The sequence below is a fragment of the Sturnus vulgaris genome, chromosome 2, assembly GCF_052056855.1.
Source record: "Sturnus vulgaris isolate bStuVul1 chromosome 2, bStuVul1.hap1, whole genome shotgun sequence".
Taxonomy (NCBI): domain Eukaryota; kingdom Metazoa; phylum Chordata; class Aves; order Passeriformes; family Sturnidae; genus Sturnus; species Sturnus vulgaris.
This window is the reverse complement of record NC_142244.1, coordinates 52,839,816-52,865,582: the sequence shown is the minus strand read 5'-3', so window position 1 is coordinate 52,865,582 and position 25,767 is coordinate 52,839,816. Positions and strand designations below refer to the sequence as shown.

Below are 25,767 nucleotides of genomic sequence, written 5' to 3'. Positions count from 1 at the left end.
AGTCAATGACAGTCAGACTAAATCTTGAAAGGTGAAACCCTGGGATAGGCTTATGCTTTCAGCTTCACCTGCCTGAGAACTTCTTCAGTGCATTTGTATTTTGAAGATTTTGCAAAACTCTTGCGTATTTTAAAAGTAGTTACTACAGGTCATCGCTGTCCCTCAACCCTTCTCATTCCAGGAGACGATGTCTAAAGCAAGGGACAGGGAACATGCCTGAACCTTAAAAGTTCTGGTAACAATAGTTTGTGCTGTTTAGTGACCATCATAGTCCTATAGCAATACAGATTTTTTTGAGCTCCAGGTTTCATTTTCCAATCTATGTGCTATACAAAAGCACTTACATGGTATAAGAAATATGTTTACAAGCTGTGGGAACACAGAAACTATTCTTTTCCTTCAGGAACAATGCCTAAGGCTGCTTTATCAAAGCAACTTTTCTTCAAAAATTGAGATCAAACTTATTTGTTTAACAGAAAGTGTTTAAGGATTTTTAACTGAGCTATTTTCTTCCCAAGCTAAAAAGGACATGCTAAAATATATAATCACTATTTTATTTCTGTTTGTGACTAAAAGAGTCACATAAGGGTCTTCATAAAGTAAGATGTCCAGGGTCAGCAAAATATTATGCAGTCAGTATTATACATATATGCAGTCACTATATGCAGTCAGTATTATGTGGTAATAATACAACATTTACTTCCCAGTTCCTTTTTTATTTTTTAATTCTAGCAAGACAAGGCTTCAGCTGTTTATGGATACCATTAATAATTACAAATACCATGAATAGTTAAAGTTCTGAAAGTTGTTTTGATCACTCACATGTTATTTATGTCTGTTCCTAATCTCTGAAAGAAGAAACGTAGTTCAAATTCTGAACACTTTAGGTGCATAACTAGCATTAATAATTAAAGATGTAACTACACACTATGTAAATTAATAAAGGATGAATGCACAGACAGATGACTGTTCTTGTGCATTTTGTGATGATCTTAATTCAGCATTTAAATTCTGCCCAATTCCTTCAGCTTCTTAGTTTCTATATTTGTAATGGCTATTGTCATTTAGAGAAAAAAGAAAAAGCATAAACCACAGCAGATTATTATTGAAGCACACTGATGCTGTAGCTTTTAGCACAGGCAAGTAGCAGAAATAGATACTTCTGTTTACCATACAAAAGATGGCAAAAAAACCCCAAACAGAGACACAGAGAGGTGACTTGCAAGATATGTCCCTGGTACAGCCAATGGCTTGTTCAGAATGTTGTGTGTAAGACTTTGTTTCTCCAGGTTAAAAGCTTGTGCCACTTTTACTAGGCAGGGAGAAGTGAAATCTGATCTCTACAGTTTAGGCTATTAATTCTCTGACACTCATATATTTAAATATCTATTGTTCTTGATCATCCATGGAGGCTGATAGAGTAGGCTTGCAGCTCTTAAAATTTTCTTCCAGAGAAACTGGGAAAGTAGGAGGAAGATCAGAAGGAGTGGAAGTAGGGATGGAGCGCAACACATCCTGCCTTAACACAGCATTAAGACATCAGCAGAATATTATCTGGATCTGGGTGTTAGGGAACATATCCAGTTTCCATGCTACAGAGAAAGCAGGCTGTCAAATGAAGCACATAAATTTCTTACACAGTTGAGAAAAAGACACTGATGTCTTTGAAGAGCTCCAGAGGGAGATCCCATCCGATTAAGTGCAGGCATTTAAGAAACTTAAGACAATGAAAAGAGAAATGTGCCTCTTTACTCATCGTTCTCACTTCCAAAAATTTATACAAGGAGATTTATTTGTTGCTCTGACAGTATCCTTATGTTACTTTGACAAGTTTCTTATAATTGAAATGCTACAACCCACAGCCTGTTCAAAACAGAGGAGACAAAACATTAAAACTGAGCAATGTACATACACTATAAATTATACCTGGAGCTAGTTTTATCTAGTCACCAAGCATAATGATATTCAACTGCGTACTTAAACTTACTCCCACCTCCCTTTAACTTTGGCCAACTCAAAACTTAAAAAAATATATACAATTTATTGTATTACACTGTAGTTTTCATTACAGAGGTATTTAGTTTCCTTCCTCATTTCCAACGATTTTTTTTTCAGCAAAGATTTTCAAAAATGCACTCATCTGCACCAATTTTGCCACAAAAAAATTATTTACTTTTATGTGACTGCTTTTATTCCACTCTTCTTCCCCTGCCTAACATCCAGAAAGGGACTAACTAAATCCCTGTCTTGATCCTTGGCCACGAGGCACAGGCATCTAATGAAGTTCACTGCACTCCCTGAGTGCTCTGCAAGGAGTAACCTGGCAAGGCTGACACCTAAACAGAAGCTGTTGAGAAACCCCATTGCTGCTTATGAAAAAATAAAAGAGCATGTGGGCTGAACGATATGAATCCTATAAAATCAGAAAATAAGCTTTGAACAACCCTTGTAATGTATTTTTCTTCAGTTTCTTGATCAGAATTGCCCTTCATGAGTGGGGCAAAAAAGTAATTTATAAAATCAAGCATCACAGAATAGGAAGTGAAAATTTATTGTCCTACTGATTCTACAGAATTCACCTAATAACCCCATGATGATTATCTCAGAAAAGTAATTAATTGTTCCAAAATGCTTTTCAGATATAAGATTACCACCCTGACATTCTGCAGAATTAATGCCTCCTGCCTCACCCCTTTCAGGACCTCCTGCTGTCCAAATTATTCCACACCTCTCACTGCTTTGCATCATACTCCAGTCCTCTCCTGTTCTTGCATTATGTCCAGTTTCTACTTCCCGCTATTTTCCCAACACTGCCAATCTCTTCTCTACTTGCCTTCCCTCAGAATGTCCCCAGCCCCCTCTATGACTCCGGCACGGGACGATCAATATGTGCTTTACTTTCCCACTGCCTGTGAATTAGCACACATAAGCAGCTACTCAAAAATTATACTGACTATTATCTCATCCTTAGTTTTATAGTGGGCCATCACTTTGTCTCTTGTACAGTCTAAATTTTGATTAAACTTGGTTGTCTCTGACATTTCATCCCATCTTTCAAACTGGCTTGAAGGTATCTGAACTTTTGAAAAGTTGTAGGAGAAATGTCACGACAGCTGAGCAACGCAAAGCCAGAACAGCAACTGTAGCCTTGAAAATATCTCTGCAGAGGGACAATCCACAACCCCTCTGGGCCATCTCTTCCAGGGCTTGGTGACCCGCACAGAAGTCCTCCCTTATATTCAGGTGGAACTTCCCGTTCATCAGTTTGTGCCCCTTGCCTCTTGTTCTATTGCTCGGCAGCATGGAGCACAGCCTGGTCCATCCTCTGATCCCTCCCTTCAGATACCCATAGACATTGACGAAGTCTCTCTCAGTTGTCTCTTCTCAAGGCTGAACAGAGCCAGTTCCTTCAGCCTTTCATTGTAAGAGAGGTGTTCCAGTCCTTTGACACACTTTGCAACCAATCCTCTGCTCCAGGACTTTCTGTCTCTCTTGCTCTGAGGAGCCTAGAAATGCAAGATCTGCTTGTCTTTAGATTACTTTTTAGCCTTGCGTACCTCTTAGCTTAGCTGTGCAGCCAAGGCACCAGGAGCATCCTCCGCACGCCCAGCCAAGGCATGAGGCAAGTCTTCCAAGCAGAAGAGCTCTAACATAAGCACAACCTGAGACAGGGCGCTATGGAGAAGTCACTTCTTGGAGGGGAAAAGCCAGACCCAGCTGGGAGAATTTTAACACCACGGGGGAGGCTCTCAGGGCAAGCCTGAGGCAGGGCCAGCTCGGCGGCCCCTCATCCCCGCCGCTGCGGCCGCTGCGACCCTGAAGGCAACAGAGACCAGCCGAGCGCTCCCACGGGCAAGCGGGCGGCGGCTGTGGGGGTCAGCCTCGCCCCCTGCAGGAGCCGCTCCCCGCTGGCACAGCTTTTCTCCTCACAGAGCCCGAGCGGGCGACGCCTCCCGATGCGGGGCCGGCGAGCGAGGCACGGCCGGGTCCCGGAGCGCTGCCCCGGCAGCTCCCGCCGCCCCTGCCCGCCGGGGGCGCGCTCCCCTCCCTGTCCGCTAGGGCGCGCCCTCGGCCGGCGGGACGCCGCCCGCCAGGTGGCGCTGCCGCCCCGCGAGCCGCCGGTGGCCACCGCCCCCGCCCTGGCCCCGCCCTGCCTGGTGACGTCACAGCGGCGCGAGCGGAAGGGGAAAGGGGGAAGGCGCTGCGCGCGCACCTCGGGGCGCTGGCTCGCGCGCGAGCCCCGCCCCCCCCCCCCATCCTCCACCCCCCCCGGCCCCCCCCCAGCCGCGCGAGAGCTCCTGGAGAGGGCGGGGCCGGGCCGGGGACCGTTGGGCGCGCGCGGGCGCGGCCATTGTTGGCGGGGAGGGCGGGAAGGCGCGGCCGCCCCTCAGCGCCCCCGCCGTGCGTCCTCCTCCTTACCCGCCTTATCCCCGGCCCGCCCGCTCCCCCGCTCTGCCTCAGGGCCGCCCGCACCGCCCGCCTCCGGGGCCGGAGCGATAGCGAGAGGGGCGGGTGTGCCCCAAACGCGCCCCGAGCCCTTCTGCCCCGGCCCCGGTGGCCGCCGCCCTGCCCCCGGTCCTGGTGTGCTGTGACCTTGAGCACGAGCGTGTGGAAGCGATTTGCGGGGTTGTTTTGGGGGGGCTTTCTTGTTGGTCTCCGGTTTTGGTTGTTTGGGGGTTTTTTTGTTTTGTTTTTTTTTTTTTTGTAAAATAATGCTTCCTCCAAGAGAAGCCTCGGGAAAAGCAACACTTTTGTTTGGGGGGGGGGGGGGTTTGTTTGTTTGTTTGGTTTTGTTTTGGATTTGATTTTTTTTTTTTTTGTGACGTATGCTACTCATATTAATTGGAGGGATCTGAAAAAAATCAGGTGGCCTGGAGATCATAATGCCCACAAATTAATTTTTGATTGGAGAAGCCCTTTCTTTGTTCTTTCTCCTCTGTATGACTTTTGAGGAAGAAGCCTTTTGTGCAGCCTTTCGTGGGATGGTGCTGCTGTCTCGTGTCCAATCCCAGGGAGGTTCCCTGCTGCTGCAAGAGCTGCTGTTGTAAAATTTGATTTCTTTGCAAATCACACGTGACGTTTTGAGTGTGCATGTTAAACCAATTAAAGCATGTGTCAGCTCTCATTTTGTGTGAAGATACCAAGGTGTTTATAAGACTTGCAGGTGCATGTTATTTTGGGACAGCCACAAGTATTTTCGTGGAAATACATGGGTGTAATAAAATAATATGATGGTTTGAATTGGAAGGGAACCTTAAAGATCATTTTGTTCCAACACTGCTGCTGTGGGCACAAACACCTTACACTACACGAGATTGCTGAAAGCTCCATCTGATCTGGCCTTGAACACTTCCAGGGATGGAGCATCCACAACTTCTCTGGGCAACTTGTTCCAGTGTCTCACCACCCTCACAGTAATATGGGGAAACTTGGATGACTCTCTTGTGCACATGAGCTATAACTTGTCTATTTTTTTCTTTTTTCTTTTTTTTTTGTTACTTAACATATCAGTTATCATGGGTTTAATGTGAGATAATACTGTGATATTTTAGCAACTGTAGTTGCATTTCTTGAAGAGTAATGTTTTCGCATTGTGCACGTTTTTGAAATTGTGTTAGCAATATGAGCTACATAAATTTGGTTTCTTCTGTTGCTCTAGAAATTTAAACAGTTTCAGGAATGGTCGTGGATTTTAAAAATCCATTCAAACATCATTACATACTTAGAAATGCATAAATGGCATCTGAATTGTTTTGAGTAATACACGAGCCCAGTAGATACTTGGGTGTCAAACTTCCAGTGGAGATCTGGGAATCATGCCTAATTACTTTTCTGGTCCTGGGATTAATGCCCTCTCTTCATTGTTAGCTTGATGAAAATTGGTTCAGGATATAATTTAGAAGGTTTACATTATTTCAATTATCATCTATTCTCTTGTCCTCTCATAAATTTATGTTCCATCCATTGTCCCATCACCACCTATCCTTAGCCACTAAAATTAGCATCCCTTCTGCCAAGCTTTCTCATCTTTGTCCTTAAATACCCTTGAATTCCAGAAGGTGCCTCTTGCTCTTTCATTGTTCCATTAATTTCAGATTTGTCTATACAAACGGCTTGCTAACATTAATATATCTTCTCATTAGTGCATTGTAAGAACTTGGGTACGGAACGTCAGGTTTGACAGAACTCCATGAATGCTTCGGAATTTGAGAGGACATCCTTTTAATCCTCCTTTGAGGGTTATGTGTGGTAGCTTGTCATAATATGATGATAGTATATTGCTGTGATTTTACTGGTTTTGTATTATCAATAGTGCTTTTATGAGTTATGTTTCTGTATGTAATGTAGGTACCAAAGGAGCAGCTTACTTTAAAAACAGTTGAAGTTACAAAGTTGGAGACTATCTCTAGTGCCAGTTTTCTTGGAAATTCTTTTACCGTAGATATGAATTTTTAAAATCCCAGTAACTGAAAACAAGAACGTTGGTATTTTAAGATAAGAAAGTGTTAAGGTTATAGTTGCCTACTTTTTTTTTTTTTTTAATAAAATATGCTGGCACCTGGTGTCTTTTTCTTTACAATTAGAAAATTGCTAGATATTATGGGGTCTCTGTCTTATCTTTTACCATCTTAATCTTTAGAATCTGCTCTGGAGTTCTTCAAGGAAATACTGACACTGGTATTTTTAGAAGAAATGACTCAGCTTGTGTGTTGGATTGCCAGGGCAGCCCTGGTGCCAGCACAGGGATTGATTCCCAGCTCTCAGTGCCTTGGAGTGCCCACACACCAAGCACCAGCTTGTGTCCAAGTGAGTTCTGACAGTTGTGACTGATCACCGTGGCTGCCAGTGTGCAAAGGCAGCAGACAAAGCCTTGCTTAATTCAACTGCTGTATTAAACAAGATTATTGCTTTACCGATAAACACCAAACAAAACCGCAGTTAACAGTGAAATAAGTCACCTGTGTGTGCTGTTTCACAGCTGGAGCTGACAGGGCAGGGGAGGAGGGCACCCCCCTTGGCTCCTGTTGTCCAGGGGGAGTAGTGCTGCCCCTGCTCCCATTGGGACACGCTGCACAACTCTCTTCATTCTGGGGCCAGCGGCAAAAGTAAGGCAGGAGTGCTTCCTCTCTGGAGGCTCCAGTGCTTTATGCTGTAGACAGGCCCATTGGTGGCTTTCCCCTAGCACTTCTGAAGGGTTTTTCCCAAGGTGATTTAAAACCTTCCTAAATTCGCTTTGCCTTTCGTAAGGTTTATGAATGAGATCTCCTGAATGTTTTATGGATCACAAAATCATTTTCAGTTAAAACACCCTATTGTGTAACACTTGGTGTTACTGTTTTCTAATTCACGTTACTTTTAACTGCTGGCATCCTTTTTTCCCAAGTTAATCAGGCCGATGTTTCTCGAGATCATGAACAGGAAAGGTTTAACAAAAGACTGGATATGGCGCTCAGTGCTGTGGTGTGATGTTGATGGTGATGTTCGGTCATAGGTTGGACTCTATGCACTCGGAGCCTTTTCCAACCTAATTGGTTTTGTCAACTCACAACCAGGGCGTGGTGACAGCAGCCTGGACTGCCTCTAGTCTTAACCCCTTTAATGAGCTCATCCACTGCCGTGGTCCAGTAGTGCTCTTCATCTGGTTGGTTTGTTTGATACCTGGACCAGGCATTGTCCTTGATGCACCCCAGGATTCTCCTGGATTTCTTACAGCTAGCTGTGTTGCTTTCCCAGCAAATGCCTAGGTGGTGGAAGTTCTCCGCTAGGATGAGGTCTTGGAATGTGATGCTTTCTGTATCTGAAGCAGGAGGCCTTGACTTTGGCCTCCCTCTGATCAGACCCCAACCAGCAGGTGTCCTTTGTTGGTCCTGTCTTTGAATTTTTTGCTCACAGGCCCTCCACCTTTTTCTGTCTATTTTACAGAGGCAATCTATCAAAATCACAATCTATCCTTTCCCTAACATAGAGCACAAAACCTCTGCCCCTCCTCCCCTACATGTCTCTTTTAGAAAACTCATAGCCTTTGACCACAGTTCTGTCCCAGCATCTTTCCCTGCTATGTCGCAGTTTTCTAACTGCACCATGGTTTCCAGCTCCACTGCTTGTTTCCCATGCCATGTGCATAGGCATAGAGGCATTTTAGCTGAGCTGTGGCTGCCTCAGCTTTTGGGAGGAACCTTCCTTACTTCTGGTTCTTCTCTGTCACTCAGAAGTATGTCCCCTTCCCCCTAAAGCATATAAAATGTATCAGGCCAAAGGTGAAGCTGAGCCCAGGTTTTATACATCCTGGACAGCTCTAACCACAATGTTTTTTAGAGAGAGAACTCTGTTTTAGGAAACTGGTTAAGTCCTACCCAATCTCAAAAGGTGAAGCTAACCACATTGGGGAGAAGGATCTGTAAATTACTTACTCTGCTCTGTGACTTTTTGTGGGTTTAGTAGGGTGAGATCCCTCAGTCTCATGGAACCCAGTCTGAAACCAAGAATTTTTTAGTCAGGAAGCACTGCAGGGAGATACTCACTGTGAACAGACACAAGTTGGTTGCATTCTCCAAGGGATTCATGTAAAGGGAGGATTTTGCAATTAGTAATTCGTAATTTTTCAGTAACTTTGACTTTGATTCATTGTCACTAATTGTGATGTGCAGATACAACCGCTGTTTCAGATGGTGCCAGACCGAATGAATATGGACAGTGTCAGGTATTTGACTACTGCTTGGTGCAGGTGTTTGGGATACTAGAAGTACAGTTCACTTCTTCCACCTCACAAGGTGGAGGAAATGGTAGAATAGATAAATGATGAGCTGGCATCTGTTGTGAAGCAGCTGAAGATGGGATAACCCAAGAGGATAATTCATGTGCTGAAACAGGAGCAGATGTCAATTAAGACAGCCTGTCTGGCCATTCGGGTGCCAGTTCTGTAGCAGGTGTCATCAGTACAGGCTTGACAAACAGTCTGTTTGTGAAATTTGGTGTTGCTTGACATCATATTTTGTGAGAAGGTGGAGATACTGTGGAAAACTTAATCATTGGAGCAAACCCAAATTCTTATTTGATGTTAAAACCAACTAGATGCCATTTTAAGTTGTCATTGGTTCTGTTTTGTTGGGTTTTTTTAAATGAGAAGTTCAATACAAAACTAGTTGCTTTTGCTAGAAACAAAATGAAGCTGCAACAGAATTTTCATATTAGACTGTCCAGGTTACTGTACTTTAAAACTTCTGCAGTGTGGAACTGTTTTCCTAAACATTTTGCCCCAAACCTTGTCTTCAACTAAGTTCCTTTTTTCTGCCCCTCCAGTTTCTCTCATCTTGGGCGAAATACCATGCTGATGCAGTTTGTGGCCTTCAGGCCTAGGAATTAGCTTGAGTTTCTTCATCTGGGAAATTTTCCATAAACATAATATGCGGAAGATTGCATTCATAACAGGATTTCTGTCCTGTCCTTCCTAGATTAGAGCAATTCTCCTTAAAAAATGATACAAGAACCCTTAAAAGAGAGATAGGACTTCAGAATTTTGTTTTCTCTCAATACAATGGACATTATCACTGTACAAGATCAATGTGTTGAATACAAATTAAAGGTCAAATTTGCCAATTTAGTGTCTGAAAGATTAAAAGCAGTTATAAAAAATTTAGTCAATTTCTGAGCTATTTTGACTTTGAAAAGTGGAGTAGTCAAATACATGTACTGAAGTAAGGGTTATGTTACATTATTTTCTCATGGCTTCTTTGGGTTCCTTTTTCTCCCATGTTTTGCACCTATTAATCATTTTAAAAAATCCAAGCATATATCCTATTGTACTATATCTTGAAGTTAGTAGTTCCACGGTATTTTTTATATTTTACTGTGTTCATTATTCAAAGACATAGTGATGTGCTTAAATACGGACAGATAAAATTGTAGAAATCCACACTTGACCTTAGTGAAAGAAAATTAAGGCAGGAGTGTGGGGCCACTGTAAGGGAAAATGCAGAAAAGCTGGAAACCACCTTAAGTGTGTTTAAAATTCAATTTACTTTGCTCTAGAGCATCAAAAACACAGAAGGTTTCATCATTCATACAGGTATGGCTTATGTCACTTCTGAAAACTTGTCTGAAGAAATCAGTAGCTTGAGGCAGAAGCCTTCATGCAGGAAAGCAGCAAAAAGAAAGTGATTGGACAGGACTGAAAATCAAAACTCCATACACAGACATATTTAAGAAGTGTAATAAGTTTTGGGGGAAATTATTCATCTTGGAAATGGTGTTTCTTTTGAAATAGATTAACACATATTTTCATGTTAATATTTGTGTAGCTTTTCTTCTGCAAAATTGCTAAGGTCCTTACGGCCCATCTTAAGTGAATGTTTTGGGGATCAGAAGGATCCAGATTCCTCTAAATTTTATGTGATGTCCCTGAAGAGCTTTCATTTTCCCAGAAACCTACATGCATGGCCTTGCCTGCTGACTTGAGAGATGGAAGAGACTTCCTTGATAATTTTTATATATATATAATATATAATATGGATAATATATATCCATACAGTTCTTAGAAGTGAAAAGGTTGCTAACTGCTGAGTTTACTCACCTGCTTTCCAGGATGAAGGTGCCACAATTTAGTTGTCTATCCAACAGCTCTGTAAATACTTAAGCAACACTGTAGTGGGATACCAAGGAATATTGCCTTTGAAATATTTTATCTTCAATATAGAAGGCACACATAAATCTATTTTTGGAATGAAAGAGTCCTTTGTATTCTATTTTTTTTTTAAGAATTTTGCATTGGAAATTAATCTGGCTTCCTCCCCCAGTCCCTGTAGGCAAAGCTATCAATGACTGAGAGACCTTCTTTCATACAGAGATTCTTTTAAGAACAGAGGAGCCCCGTCCATGCAGCAAGAGCAGAATATGATATTAGGTCTCTGAAATTGTTCCACAAAATCATTATTTACACATCTCGGCTGTACATCAGAGAGAATTTTTATCTGAGCAGATTTAATAGGGAGGAGCGTTAAATAGCATGGGTATTTTTTACTTGGAGGTTACTGATTTACTACCCGAAGTTGTACAATACATTAATTACCAGAACAATTGGACCTATTGAAGTTCTGAAGTGAAAGCCAGAAATTATCAGATAAATTTAGAGTTGTGTAATTTTCTCATAACCCTTCACTTGGAAAGCCTTTCTGCTTCCAGTATAGGATGAGGTCTGGCAGCGGGGTTAAACCCTGACCCCTGAGTGTTCTATATGGACTTGTTCATTTCTGCCACATTCTTTCAGTTTAAATTTAGATTTGCTGGCAGCTATTATGCCTCTTGCAATAAGCCTCATGACCAAACACTGAAACAAATATGCCTTTCATCACAGATGTTTTCTCCGAATAAGATTAGTGAAGAACACTCGAAAGCTGAAAAACAATGTGCAGAAGCCTTTGGTCCAAAAGACACTAACCTTTGAATGTCTGGAACATATTTTCTTCTCAGTGTTAGAAAAGAGCAAGTAAGTGTTTAGATGATTTGGCACAATCTTGCACCTTGTTTTACCTCTAATTTGTTGAAATTTCATTGGTAGTAATGAAATTTCAGCTATGTGAATGAATACAGTCAGGATCCATATGAATGTGTACATGTAACAAAGTCATTAAGCTGTTCTAAAATAGACTGTGGTTGCTGAAGGAAATAGCAACATAGAACTGAGTTTTATGTTTGGCTGATTGCTAAATATATCTTAGTAAATCTTATTTGTTGGGATAATTCTATGCAATAGCTATCTTAAGCACAATAGCTGCATCTGTAACTGATTTTAGGAAGTTCATACCACTTACTTTTCTATTTTCCATGGATGATGATGCTTGTTCTATGATTATGGGTTTTTTAATCTAGTGTGAGTATGTGGGACTTGAAAAATCTATATGGCAAAGGAGTTCACTTTCAAGGGCAATAATTTGTTCTTGGCCTAGGGTATGCCATGATCTTCATAGACAATGTTGCTCTACATTGAAACACTTGTTTGACAAAGGATTCTCTGGTCTCACTTTCTACAAGTGCTCATCTGTCTAGGATAGGACATGAGGAAATGGTCTCAAATGGCACCATGGAAGGTTTAGACTGGATATTAGGAAATTTATTTTTTTTTTCCATTAAAAGGGTTGTCAAGCATTGGAACAGGCTGCCCAGGGAAGTGGCAGAGTCACCATCCCTGGAGGTGTTTAAAAGATGTGCAGCTGCAGCACTGAGGGACATGGTTTAGTGATAGACTTGGCAGTGCTGGGTTAGCAGTTGGATTTGATGATGCTAAAGGTCTTTTCCAAACAAAATGATTCTGTGTTCTAAGGTATCATGTAAAAAGTGTTTCTGTAAAGAACTTCTGTCTCTATGCTTTCAAGGTTCTTCAAAAGGTAATAGTGTTCCTATGCATTGCTGAATGGCTATGGCTCCAACAAAGAAAGACCTTGAGAATATATGGAAAGGAGTGTTCTCCCTGTAACCTTTTAGGGAAAAAAAACCCAATGAATAAAGCATGCTGTGATTCTGTAGATAATTTAAAGTGAGATTTTTTTTTTTCCTTCTGAAGGGCAAGACACAAAAACTTCCAAAGGCGCCCTGACCCTACTGCCTCTGCAGTTGCTATGGGCAGGAAACACTGGTACTCAGATCTTCAGAGCACTTTGATAGTGTCCAACCTAGTTGCTGGGGCTGAACACTGTGGAGCTGTGTTCCTCATGAATGGATTAGGCAAAATTTATTCACTGGGTAGAAGTCCTACTGTGCAGGCTGTATATTTTTGAATGTAAGTAGCATCATGTTTTTTCTGTTTAGCAGGAATTTCAGGCAACCTTTGAAATACATAGCCAATCAGCATTTGTTCCAAATGGTGCTTTTGTGCCAAATTTCCAATTAGTGAATGGCATTTGTTAACTAGGCCCGTTTGGCTTTATCTTCAAGGATAATGAAACCCCATCTTTTTCCTCATCCCCTTAATAGACACAATATAGAGTCTTACTGAACTAAAAAAAAAGAACTGAATGGAGAATGCTAGGAGATTTATGGTTTGGTGAAACTCCTTAGGACTTGTATTTTTTAGAAATGACTGTGATTTGAATTCTGTAGCATTAAAACAAGAAATTTATAAAAATAAGGGGGTTTGGTTTATACAGTTGTTTGAAAGAACATTAGTGAATATTGGAGGTAGTGTTCCAGTAGGTAAATATTTGTTGAGATAAAGGGGAAAAGTGCTTCCCTGTGCATGGAGCTGTACTTTTTATTGTAATGCAATATCGTGTGTGCTATCGCATACATTTGGAGTCTTAGAAATTTTTTGAAGTCTTCATGAATTTTTATCTTTGCATTTTTAATGGAAAATGCTAAATTGGAGACACTTCTCAAACATCCCTCAAAATAATCTTTTTTTGACATGGAACGGGAAGTGGTCTGTTTCAACATGTGGAAGTTGCTCCTGTGTCTTATTAAACTCAGAAATCCAAAATTCTAAAGTAACCTTCAGTGCTTGTCACCTGGCAAGAACAATTTTTGCATAGCTCACAGAAATCAAACACACTTTACTCATTTCCCTATGTGATTGTGACTTAAGAATTGTTTACTATTGTTAAGTAAGAAAGCATATTCTTGCAGCCCCTTTTTCATAAATTGCATTTTAACTGTGTTGAGAAATAGAACAATAATATTAGGTTTTCACAGAATTTATACATTATTGTTTGTGGAATTTGGGCGGGTTTCCATGTTTTGTCCTTGTTGAGTCTTTTTTTGAGTGCTCTTTAGTATTGGAAAGATCAGTATGTGAGGAAGCAAAACCACAGGAAAACATTCGCTTTGTTTACAAATGAGTGTTGTGGACATATATCAATATACACATTTCCTGTGTGAGGTCATTTCACTCAGAATGGATTCAATATGGGAAGTGTCTTTTAATATTCATTTTCTGTGGAACATCCTGTAGTTTACTTGGAAATAGTTGGGAAGACAATGGGAAGCAATCAAAGTATCTCTAAATTTTAATAGCTGTAGAGTTGAAGTACAGCTTAGCACTTATAACAGCATTTCAGGCAAAATACCCAGAGGTTGTAAAAAATTGTAAAATTCCAAATAAAGGTTTGGAAATGTAAAAATTGGGATATTTATTTTTCTGTGCTTTGAAACAATCCCTATGAAGATCATACTAGCCCTTCTGAAGGGAACATGTGTCTGTTGCTAATATGGGACTCAGTGTCTGATGATTTGGGACCTTAGTTACTGTGGAGAAGATGAGTAATTCCGTTAGTAATAATATATGGCAGTGTAAGAGTGGAGTGCATCTCCTGGATTCTGTTTGTAAAGTTTTTTTCCCTACAATAAAGAGCCAATTACAGTTATCTTTCTGTCCCACATGTGAAACCCTCCTAAGGAAACAAAGCACCATAAACATTTATCAGGTAAGAGTAATAACAGTACTCATCTATCTCCTCTAGGCTTTGAGGAGTGTTGGTTATGATGCTCTTAGGATTATGGCAGGATGAAAATGCATTATTACTGTTTGTCTGCTCATGCTCACTACGGAATTATCTTCTGTGCAAAGATATGTACTGTTTGTGAAAGGAAGGAAGATGAAAGAACTGAAGTAGCTTCAGGACAGAGACATCTGGGGAGCAGTAGCTGCCCGTGTTGATAGGGAGGTCAGTGTGACTGGTTTTTATAGTGGATCATTAGAAGTGATGTGAATAAAGAAAACAAGGCATAATGCAGCAGTATGCGTAGGGACCACCATGGAAAGGTGCTTAAGGAGAGCACCGGAAAAGATTTTGAGGAAACTAAAGAATAAGAAAAGCATCTTTGTCGATTACATTACAATGGATTAAAATTTTTGTAATACAGTAAAGCTCTTCAGATAAAAAGGAAAGATGCATCCTAGTGATAAAATGAACAATAAAGTATTCCCACCGTATGGGCAGAGGATTTTACAAGTCTAGAATTATAGTAAGGAATATAATACAGTGCACATGATGACCTTCAATATTCTGTTTCCTGTTGGCAACAAGCAATCAGTGGAGAGATGCTGAAATAGAAGTGGCTTAAGAAGAGGCATTAAAGTGACTTTAGTTTTAGTCTTGGTTCTGCTTAGCTTGAAATAGCAGTGGGTCACCCAAAATGAAGTGTTAGAAAACCATTCAGATATACAAAAGTGATTTGAGTGTGTAGACCAGCTATGAATATGTGTCATCAGGATTGGAGTGGTAATTGAAGCTTTCTAAATGGAAAATCTTGCTCAAGGACAGGGAAAGAGCTGGTCAGCTTTTTCCTTGGGGGCTGGAAGAGAAAATAAGCATCTTCAAGTTACAAACAGCTTGACTATTTTAAGACTTCATGTATGTTTGATTTCTTTTAGACCCAACCAGAAAAAGAATCTGAATGGCCAGACTCTATGTCGTGGCTTATGAAGAAATTGGAACAGTTGAACTTAGATATTGAAGAAGCTCTGAGTGCTGGATCTTCTCCCTCCAGTACTCCTTCCTCTAAAAGGCACAAGCAACTGGTAAGAATGTGTCTGTGTCATGTGATACGTTCTCTGACATTTAGCTACAACACTCCTCAAGCCATAGTTTTCAGATCCAGCTGTTTCTGAATAGGCTGAGGAGCTTACATGTTAGGGTGAAGTTAAAAGTTTTCGCTCAATAAAATGAAATCTCTAATTTCATTAAGTAACTAAAGTTCAAATAACCAGAACTGTGATAGGGTGAAACTTGTAAGTTTTCTGTCAGTATGGCTTAAAATCATTAAACACCTTTTTTTTTTTTCTAGGAATATTTGCTTGCATGTTTTTCAGATTGTTAACTTAAGTGCTAGCCTATTAATATTTGTTATATGTATTTAAAGATATAACAGCAAGCGAGACACTATCTTCATTAAGAGTTGAATTAGTGTCTCTGTCACCCCAGGACAACTAGATTCATTCTTTCTTTCTTTCTTTCTTTCTTTCTTTCTTTCTTTCTTTCTTTCTTTCTTTCTTTCTTTCTTTCTTTCTTTCTTTCTTTCTTTCTTTCTTTCTTTCTTTCTTTCTTTTATTTGAATAGTTGATTTAGAGCTGCAATCCTCTAGTTAAGAATATTTTATGATGGCAGGTGTCATCATTTGCTGACAAACAGTTTCTCAAGCTTTTATTTTTAGGGCAAAGAGGATTAAAGAAGCAATGATATTATTTTATTAATTTTTGAATAAGCAAGGTTTTTTATATAAGCAATTAGTGGAGAATGACCAGCATGAGAAATAGAAGTTTGTTCTCTGCTTCAGGCTATGATTAAACTCAGTGCTTAAGACAGAATTTTGTGGATTTTTAGCTCTGAATGTTGGCTTGAAATTCGTGGAAGGTGATCCTTTGTGAATGTTTTTGCTGTCACTGCAGCTTCATTTTGTAATTTAAATTCCTAAAGTAAGCATCTTCATGGATCATCACAATGTAAATGCTAATGTCTCTCTAGGTGGGATGTTCAGAATTTTGCACTGTCTCTCATTTCGTTCTTACTGTACTTGTCAGCCAGTCAGAACCAGCTCTGTCCAACTGAATTAATTTCAAAATTAATTTGCCTATTAAGGGACAATGTTCCGTCTTCTTGCAGGAGAATGCTCAATGTCTTCTGTCAAAATACAGTGACAGTGTAGTCTGCTTTTCTGTCTGAAAGTGAAATCCCAGCCATCAGAGTTTAAACACTTCCCATTGTGAGACAGTCTGGCAACCAGTGATCAAAAACCCCATTATTTTATGGCTCTGCCTATTCTACTAAGGTAAAATCTGTGGTTTGGTTAGGCATCCTTCTTTTTGCATGATGGCTTGAAGATTATAGGATATGACTTCAAATCCTTTGCTGAAGCATTCAGTGAAGGGCATATTGCATGTAAACTGCAGAAAAATCTAAATTGGTGACATTTTCAAATGAACTTTGATACATAAGAGCAGCATCATTAGAAATGGTTGCACAGAGAATGCCATCACCAGCATCCTAGGTGCTTGCACTTCTATTCCTGAGGCCTAGTCCTGAGACATCTTCTGAGTACAGAGGGGCCAGGACTTTCATCATGGCCTTTTTCCTGGAGCATATGCTCCCACCAAAAGCCTTTGCTAGGGTGTTAGGATATTCCCAACACCAGCACTAAGGTTGTTTTGTTTAATATGATATTTAAGCAGTTGCAGTTCTCTTTGTCAAGCCACATCTTCTTCTCACTCTAAATAATGAAGACATCTCTTCATTTTGGTTGGCTGTGGAGAGGCAAATATGTGAGTCAGCCACATTTTATTGTAGCCTTATTTGACAAACTAGAAATTATCTTTAAACCTTAAAGAGCCAATTTCAATACAGAAGCTTCACAGGTCACTTAATACGAAGTCTTTCTGATGAGACTAACAATTGTGATCAGAGCAAGAAAAGTCTTGGAAAATCCGTTGTGGAACTGATAATGGGATACCATTTGCTGTCTCCTGCGAAAGAATTTGTAGAGCAAGGAGGTAATCTGCTCTCATTTAAATATTAATTAATAATTTGCCTGAGAATGGGTGGCCTTCGTTTTACTTTATAGTCAAAGAAGAGATAGATCCTCATAAATCTCTCCATAAATGTACTGCAAAGAAACAGATAACCACAGATCTCAAAATGACAGTTGTAGTGGAAAAAATAACAATCTGGTTTTCACACCAGTTGTATGAGTAGTTTACATTCTATCAGTTCATGCTATTTATACCATATTTCTAACTATAGCTTGTAATTTGTTCCACACATATCAAATGTTTTCTTCTTGTCACTTACCATGAAACTTGAATAGAAGGAAGGCCTCTCTCAAACATATGTTTACTAGTAACTGTGTACATTTGGCTTGCTATAAAATGAACTGCTTTTGTGTTCTTCATGTGGTTTTATTCTCAACTGGGTACTGACACAAGAAAATATGGTTGACAGTGGTTTTGGGTGAACTGTTCAGATATGTAAGGCTGGCTTTGGAGACCTGAGATCTGCAAAGCAGGTGACTACTGTATGAGTGGGAACATGGTTTGTTGGAGCTGCTGCTCTTAAAGTTGTTCTCTCGAGGATGTGAACAATTTTTAACAGATGACAGAGTAATTTCTTATGGCAAATGCTCTATCTTAGAGATATATTTTGTAATTTAATCACTTGGTTGAGCCAGTCGGTTTTCTACTGAAGGATTTTTCACCTGTTCATGGAAGTAATTCTTTGATTTTTTTTTTTTTTTACTCTTTGCATTTTTCTGTTGTGAAGGTATCTGTTATTAATAATACTCATTTAAACAGAATTTTTTTTTACGGAAGAAGCCAAAATATGTGCTAACGAAAACCGACTGAATAAATAAATATTATGGGACCTACTGGTGAGAGTAGGGAGTCTTGCAGTATTTTGGTGAGCAAATTCAAGGTATTTTCTAAAACATAATAACTTTTGCATGAATTCTAAGGGATTACTTGTTTCTACGTCTGTGTAAACTACAAATTATTACTGGTCATTTTTTTGTTGGCAGATATTCCAAGGATGTAGCACTGAATGGATTCCTTAGTAGCTGATCCAGAGAAGATGTTAAAAATAATTGGCTACAATGAAATTATTTTCTGAAACATTGTCTGACCAATGCTAGAAACACATTATTTAAATTCAAAAAGCTGTACTGTCTGAATGTACTAACAGCAAAACTGCTAGTTTTGGAAAAACATTTTTAGTAGTTCCACTCTTGTAAAATCTGTACCTTTCCTATGGAAAAAAATTTTTTTCTTAGCAGTACAGGAGGCACTTTGTAAATGAAATATCAGAGATAAATCACTCTTGCTGCAGTGTGTTTCCCTGTTGTTTAATGTATCTGTTTCATTGCCGCTTAGTATCTTGTACTCAGTTTCATTACAGAAAAGGCGGGAGATCTTAAGAACCACGTTTTTGTTGTTTTGGTTTGGTTTGGGTTTTTTTTGTTGTTTTAATCCTTTATTACTCGTGAATGACAGGGAAATCCTGTTGATTGTAGTTACATCTTACATTAGAGATATGACTTTCATTGAACAAAACCTTTCCTTTAACATGCATTCATTTAATTCTTTAGCATTAGTATGTCGTCTTCAAATATTTTTGCATACTAATTATTTTGTCACCTTTTGAAAGCTTCCTCCTTTTGCATCCCTACAAAATATACTAACAGGGAACTGGGCAGTTCATGTTAAAGATCAACAGCACATTTGTCACTTTGTGAAGGGGAATAGCCTAAAAATGGGCTGATTAGAATGATTGTACCCAACACCTTAGGACTGCCCTGGAGTGCACCCATGACCCTATTTCCCTGATTGTCTGTAGTATGAATTCTGCTGGATTGCAACATGTGTTGCTTCTTGCTTGCTCACCCAGCAATTCCCTGGGCAAACCAGGATATGTGAAACGTGGGGAAATGTTGTGCAGTTGGTCTCTTCCTGACACTGCATTCGGTGTGGCCCCAGAGTTAGGACATCAACCTTTTTAAAAAATGGTGTGGGAGTGGAACAGTTGAGTGAGAACTCCCCAGGTTTCAGGGAATAAGGAAAAAATTATTTGAAGAGTTCAGAATCTGTAATTTGAAAGGGGGAATTTGCTGTCTCTCTTTTTAATATACAAAAGTTGACATGGAATAGAGTAAAAGAAGTTTAAAAATAATTTTAATAAAATTATTTCTCTTTCTGCAAAGTGATTCAGTTCCTTTAAGTTTAGGGAAGGTGTACTATTATTGATTAGTTCTCCAATTGTGTATACTGGATGTTAAGGAAGTGACTTCCCATAATGGCTGGATGGCTTAGCAAAGTGTAAAAATGATGCAGCAGGTGCTTTAAAACAAAACAAAACAGAGATTGAAATCAAATGTTTGCCTTACATCAGAGGGAAAAAAAAAGGCTTTGAAAAGATAAAATTCCAAAGCTTTTATCTTAGAGTTCACATTAAAAATATTTCTGACTTGTCTTTATTTATGGGGTTTAAAAAATCTCTTACAGTCCCCTGTTCAAGTAGAGACAGGCCTTTATGGAGATCATCAAGAAAAAGGATCTTGGAGAAATAGAAGAGGAGACTACCAGGATCTAAATTGTTTACCTTACCAAGTGTCAACTGGAGCACGACCTAAAACTGATGTAAGTAGCTACAACATTATCTGACTCACAGGTTCAGTAACCTCTAAATTTACTACGTATCATTAAAATTGTCTGTGCATTTCTTCTAAATAATTTGTTCCGCACATACCAAATGTTTGATTCTTGCAAATATTGCTCTACATGGAGGAGTTTGGTTTGAAAAGTAGGTTGGACTTCAGGTAATGAGGCTCCAGGGCTGTGGGGTTCGTCTAATCTGATTTTAGGCCACTAATGAAAATTCTATATCTGAACTAGTCACTTGGGTCGCCTCCATAGTCAATGGAAAGAAACAGGCATTTCTAAAGCATATTTCATCTTGGGGTAACATGTGGTGAATTGCAGGCATCAGAGCCACTACCAGAGTTTTTATTCATGGCTTATTTTAGAAGAACTCTCTTAGGATTTTTTAGCTTGGCAGTCGGCTATGCCCAATTCATGGTGAACTCCACACTGCATTCTCTGCAAGCCTGAGTGCTCAGCTCTGGAGTTCTAGTTAAATCTTATTTCTAACCAATAATAGCAATATTTACTAGGTTGTTTTTGTTTGTTTTTTTTAATGAGGTCATGCCTGCAGCCTGAATAAAAGTCCATCAAAATCCATCAGAATGTTTTCTCAAAAGGCTTTGATTTACTTTTCCAATAGCTAAATGTAAGCTACTTTAGAATCAGTGTCTGCATTTGGAAATGTAGATGGTTTCTGTCTCCCTGTTTAAAATTACTTGTGTGCCAGCAGTACTTGTGATCATCATACAACATAAAAAGTGGCTGCACTGGATTGAACCAAAAGTACTTATTGCCCTGTATCCTTTTTTGGCAGTGGCCAGTGTTGGATGTTCAGGAAAGAAGTGTAAGGACGTAGTAAGCAGATAGTAAGCCACCTCAACTTCCTTTGAGGTATTTATCATGCAGACAGATTGAAGACAGACACTATATTGCTTTTTTTGTAATTAATAGCTCCTAATAGTCTTTTTTTACTCTAATTGTGCCTTTTGCACTAATTTGTATTTGTTTGTCCTTTTTATATTCAATGTCTTGTAACAATTATTTCCAAAGTTCAGTTGTGGAGTAGGTGATACAACACCTTTTCCTTATTGTTAATTTGTTACTGGCATTTTCAGACATTGGCATCACATTTGCCACCCCCTTTTTCTCCTATCCCTAAGCCAATAGGTCTTAGCAGTAATTGCACATTAAGCCGACATCTCAGCAGTTCTCTTTCCCCAAACGAGGTCCTTATTTTAAGTTATCCTGTGCAATTTTGATTAAAGTAAAATCTATTATAATAAATAGATCTTGAACACTGTCATATTCATCTACCAAGGAATGATATGCATGCCACCATAAAAATTCTCGATTTCATTGAATGAACCTACTCCAGTGCACTGAAAAGGAAATTTGAAGGTTGGCTCCATTTGCTTGCTAATTGAAAACATTATTGTCTTCCCACTAGCTATTTCCTTTCCTTGGAAAAGAAGTTTGCCGTTTTCCATTTTTGCAAAAGCACAAACATTTGTTCTGATTTGTTACCTGTTCTAGTTGGAATAGATAACAGAATTAATTAAATAGAAACTTGCCAACTTTATTTGTTTTTCTACCTTGGCCAAATGTTCAGGCATGTACAAGTGTCACGGCTTAGCTGCCTGCCCACTAGTACTATGTAAATATTTTCAAAGTGGTGTTGCAGTAGTACTCTTGTTTGGCTAGTGGTGTGTGGGAGGAAAGGAAGAGAAAGTAAGTTTTAGGGGTTTTTTATTTTCTGAAGTCTGCTTTCTTTTCTTTTTGTTGAAAATCAGGAAATACGAGAAAAAGCAGTTCTACGGATCCTTATCAGTACCAGTCTGTGCATCGTATCAATCATTTTTGTATACTGGAGTAAGAGCAGGGTAATGCACAAAGTACAGATGTTTCTTAGTTTAGAAACTTACTGAAGGCAAGAATTTCTTGAGAAATTAGTGAGCTGTTTTTTAATTGGACAGTGCTTTATATTAGGAATAAATGTTGAAACTGGGTGTCTGCAAATGTCATTCAGGAGAGCTATCATTTTATTTCCTTCAAAGTGCTGCTTTTGGTGCTCTTTTTCTTGCAAATTCAAATAATTCTGTGTCTAGCTCCAGGCATGCAGTCTGCATGAGTCTGTTATATCTCTCCAATATACAGATTTTTCACTGTTTATTCTTTAAGGTACAGACTTTTCCATATTATTTGGAAAGGGTATACTGAAGTTGCTTTTGTTATAGTAAATGGGGTGAGACTGAATAACAAAAGGTCTAATTCATTCCATGTCACACCCTGGCTGCATCTGTTTAACTCCCATGATCCAGATGGTATAATACACAACTTGGGAGTAACACAACATTTTGATGATCCAATTTTTCTTCTCTTCCAATTTTTTGTGAGTCAAAAGGTCCAAAAGAACGTATCTGTCTCTGGTCCCCGGGAGCTCATATACCCAAGAGATTTAAAGAAAGAAATACTTAAGTTATTGAGATTAGCAAATATAACACTGACCAGTTCTAGAAATAGCAGAGATGCTTCAATTCAGGAATGATATGCAGAGATTAGACAGGACACAGTGTTCATTTCTCAATACAAGGCAATGATGTTAGCTGCACACTTTTCATGGATACCAACTAGGGCAAAAGCCTAAAAGATACAATGATGCGTTCTTTGGCAAACTTGTCACAGTAGGTATGCTGTTTGTACACCTGTTTTTGTGACTTGCACTTCTTATGATATTTTTGTAGAATTAAAAAGCAAATCATGGGTTTAGGCTGATGTCTCCTGTCCTTCCTTCCCCCTCCCCACCAAGGCTGCTTCACTGAAACTTTCTTTTTGAGGTAATACAGGAAATACATACCTAAGATGGCAGGGAAGCCAGGTGCTCGAGAGACGAACAGCAAAGTTTCACCTGACAATTGCTGGCATTTGTAAATCCATGTCTACATTATAGAGCTTCCATTAACGGAGAGGAAAAAGCCCATCTATAGCAAGATACACCTTGCCTTGAAGCAGTCGCCTGAATGGAGGTCTCTTGCTGACATGCTTTGTGCCCCCACAGTGCTGATGTTGCTTGGTCAAGTATTTGAAGAAATGACTGCCCAAAGCATCAGTGCTTTGGGCTGGATAAACTAAATCCCTCCCAGTGCATATAAATTACAATCTTGCATTTGATGGGTAGTGCCTGCCTCTCTATGCTCTGAGCAAAGAAAACTTTTGATAGTCTAACTTAGGAGTCTAATGGTGGTGTGAAGTACCACACCAGGCTCTCTAGCTCTTGCAGGTAGTGCAAGTAATGCTCTGCACTATGCAATCTGTGAACGAGCAAGAAAACAAAGCTTCATGTATTGTTAAAAAGGGCTTTTTCCTTTATCTGTTGTAAGTCTGCATTTTTGTTTTCTTTTTAAATACAGTTGAGGAGCACAGTTTTGATTTCTTATGCTTTAGTTTGATAAATGGCTTGAACATATTAAATCAATAGGACTAAAATTAATGATTTTACAGTTTTGGGGCTTGTTTTAGCCTGGATTCCCAGTCTGAGTCACTGCTCAGATTTGATTATGTGGGCTGGTAAAGGAGCAAGAGAGGGTCATAGTGGCTGGAGATGAGGCAGGGCAAATAGCTTCTTTCACATCAGTGTCAGCTTCTGGTAGTTTACACTGTGAACTATAGTTTATCTGTGCTAAGCCATTTGAGTCAGAAAATGAGGAGCAAAACTGCCCTGTAACCTACATGACTGAAGCGTTTATGATTCCTTCAAGATTTTTTTTTTCCCTGAGAAATGTTAGTTGATGCTATAAATAGTGTTTCAGAGTTTAGGCCAGAGGTTCCAGGGATGTCTGATATCTTCTGACATTGTTTAGAAATATAAAACTAATAAGGCAGTAATCTATGGCTATTATCTCTCTGTAGTAAGTGTAATGCTTTTCTGACCCTCTGACCATGTTTGAGGCAGAGAAATTAAAAAATAAAAACAGCTGAAGCAAAGTCAGAATCACTGTGTTTCTCGTGCACTACTTGTTCGATATTGCTGGCTCTGGACCACCAGGGATCAGAGATTTTGCCATTAGTGAGCATGTGTAACAAGCAGAAAAGGTTATCATGTGGCAACTCATAACAGTTTTTACTTTGCTAGCACTCTTTGGAATTTTGAGGATCTTAAGCTATTTAAAAGCCTTGAGCTGATCCTTCATTTCTCCACAAAATATGTAAGCAGTCATAATTTTACATCTGAGATTAGAAGTGCCTAAGCCTGAAATAAGTTTCACGCACTGTCACTGCTGGATACAGTCATAAATTTTTCAGTACATGGTAGAATTTATAGTGACAATTGCATCCATTATCTAGTAGGGTGTGTTTCTCAAGGTGAAGGTAAGGCAGATCATGCTTTACTCTGACCTTGCCCCCCGTTGACAAAGTTGATAGTAAAGCCTCAGGAAGACTTGTGCAATCTCTGGGCAAAGATTTCCATCCTGGATTTGGGCTACTCTGTATGATGAGGTACAAGAAGATGAAGAAGCCTAGACCTGAATGATGAAGACATGGCATTTAATGCTCCATTTCCTCAAAGAGGTAGCGTGTTTGAAGACACAATTATTTGGCTATGTTGGAGCTGAAGATTTCTGTCTATACTTCAACTAAATGCACTTATAAAAGTACCATCGCTCATGCAGAAGAGGTACAGAAATTTTTGCAGAAATCAGGTTTTCATTCTCAAAGTCTCAAAACCGTCTGATTGGTTGCGAAATGGTCAAGAGCAGGATCTATATACAGTCTCTGATTTTACTTACCAGACCATCCTTCCTCATAAAGTGTGCTAACTCCAATTGTTCCCATTCTTGGAAAAACAAATTTCAAACTTTAGTCCTTTGTGTCCTTTAGTCATGTGAAATGCTTTCCTCTTTATCCTTAATGTTGCCATTAATTATGTCAGCAAAGTAGCTCTCCAGTACAGACGTGGGTAGCTCAAAACCTTGTCTTTGCATAATCTTTCTTCTTGTCCTCAGTACTTAATCTCACCAGTGTCTCAATGGGACGGAGTCATGCTGAAGTAGTCAGGTAGGTGACCCACTCCACTTTCAGGTGTATCCCAATATGATGCATTTTTGTGCCTCTGAACAGGATGGCTGCCTTCCTGTTCTTCCCCTGCTCTGTCTGCACAATGAGGACATTGAGACACCTTTCTTTCCCAGGAGCACTCTAGACTTGCAGTCATTTCTGAGATGATCAAGTGCTCCTGAAAGACAAAATCTTCTCTAATTTAAGACTAAGTAGTTTCTTGGCCGTAAAAGAATTCACTGCCCAGGAAGAGCTTGTACTAACTCTAATGAAAATCAATAATAGGGAGTGAAGGGGAGATACCTCCCTTCCTTCCTGAGAGCTGTATATTCTGACATCTATAGTACTCCAGGCTTTCTCATCTGCTTTGTTTTCAGTGCACTTGACAGCACTCTGGCCACAGTGTGCTCCTAACCAGGACTGGTTGCAAACATAAGAACTCAGCATAGCCCCTTCTTTTCCTTTTTGTCTTTATTTCCTTCTCCCAACAGTCAGCTCGTTCAGTGGGGAAATTAGTTGAAAAAAAACAACTTGTGGGTCAAGATAAAGGCAGTTTAATAAAGCAAAAGAAAAGGTTGTGCATCCAGAAGAGAAAGAAAACA

General features: G+C 39.6%; 1 protein-coding gene across 1 annotated transcript in view; it reads left to right on the top strand.

Annotated features, from left to right (window-relative positions):
• The window catches only part of STARD13 (StAR related lipid transfer domain containing 13), a 283,362-nt gene that overhangs the window by 56,818 nt on the left and 200,777 nt on the right, over nucleotides 1-25,767 (top strand). The window contains exons 3-4 of the mRNA XM_088159560.1: nucleotides 15,362-15,508; nucleotides 19,976-20,110. Coding sequence (XP_088015686.1) covers nucleotides 15,362-15,508; nucleotides 19,976-20,110 — 282 coding nt within the window. The remainder of the gene's footprint in view (nucleotides 1-15,361; nucleotides 15,509-19,975; nucleotides 20,111-25,767) is intronic.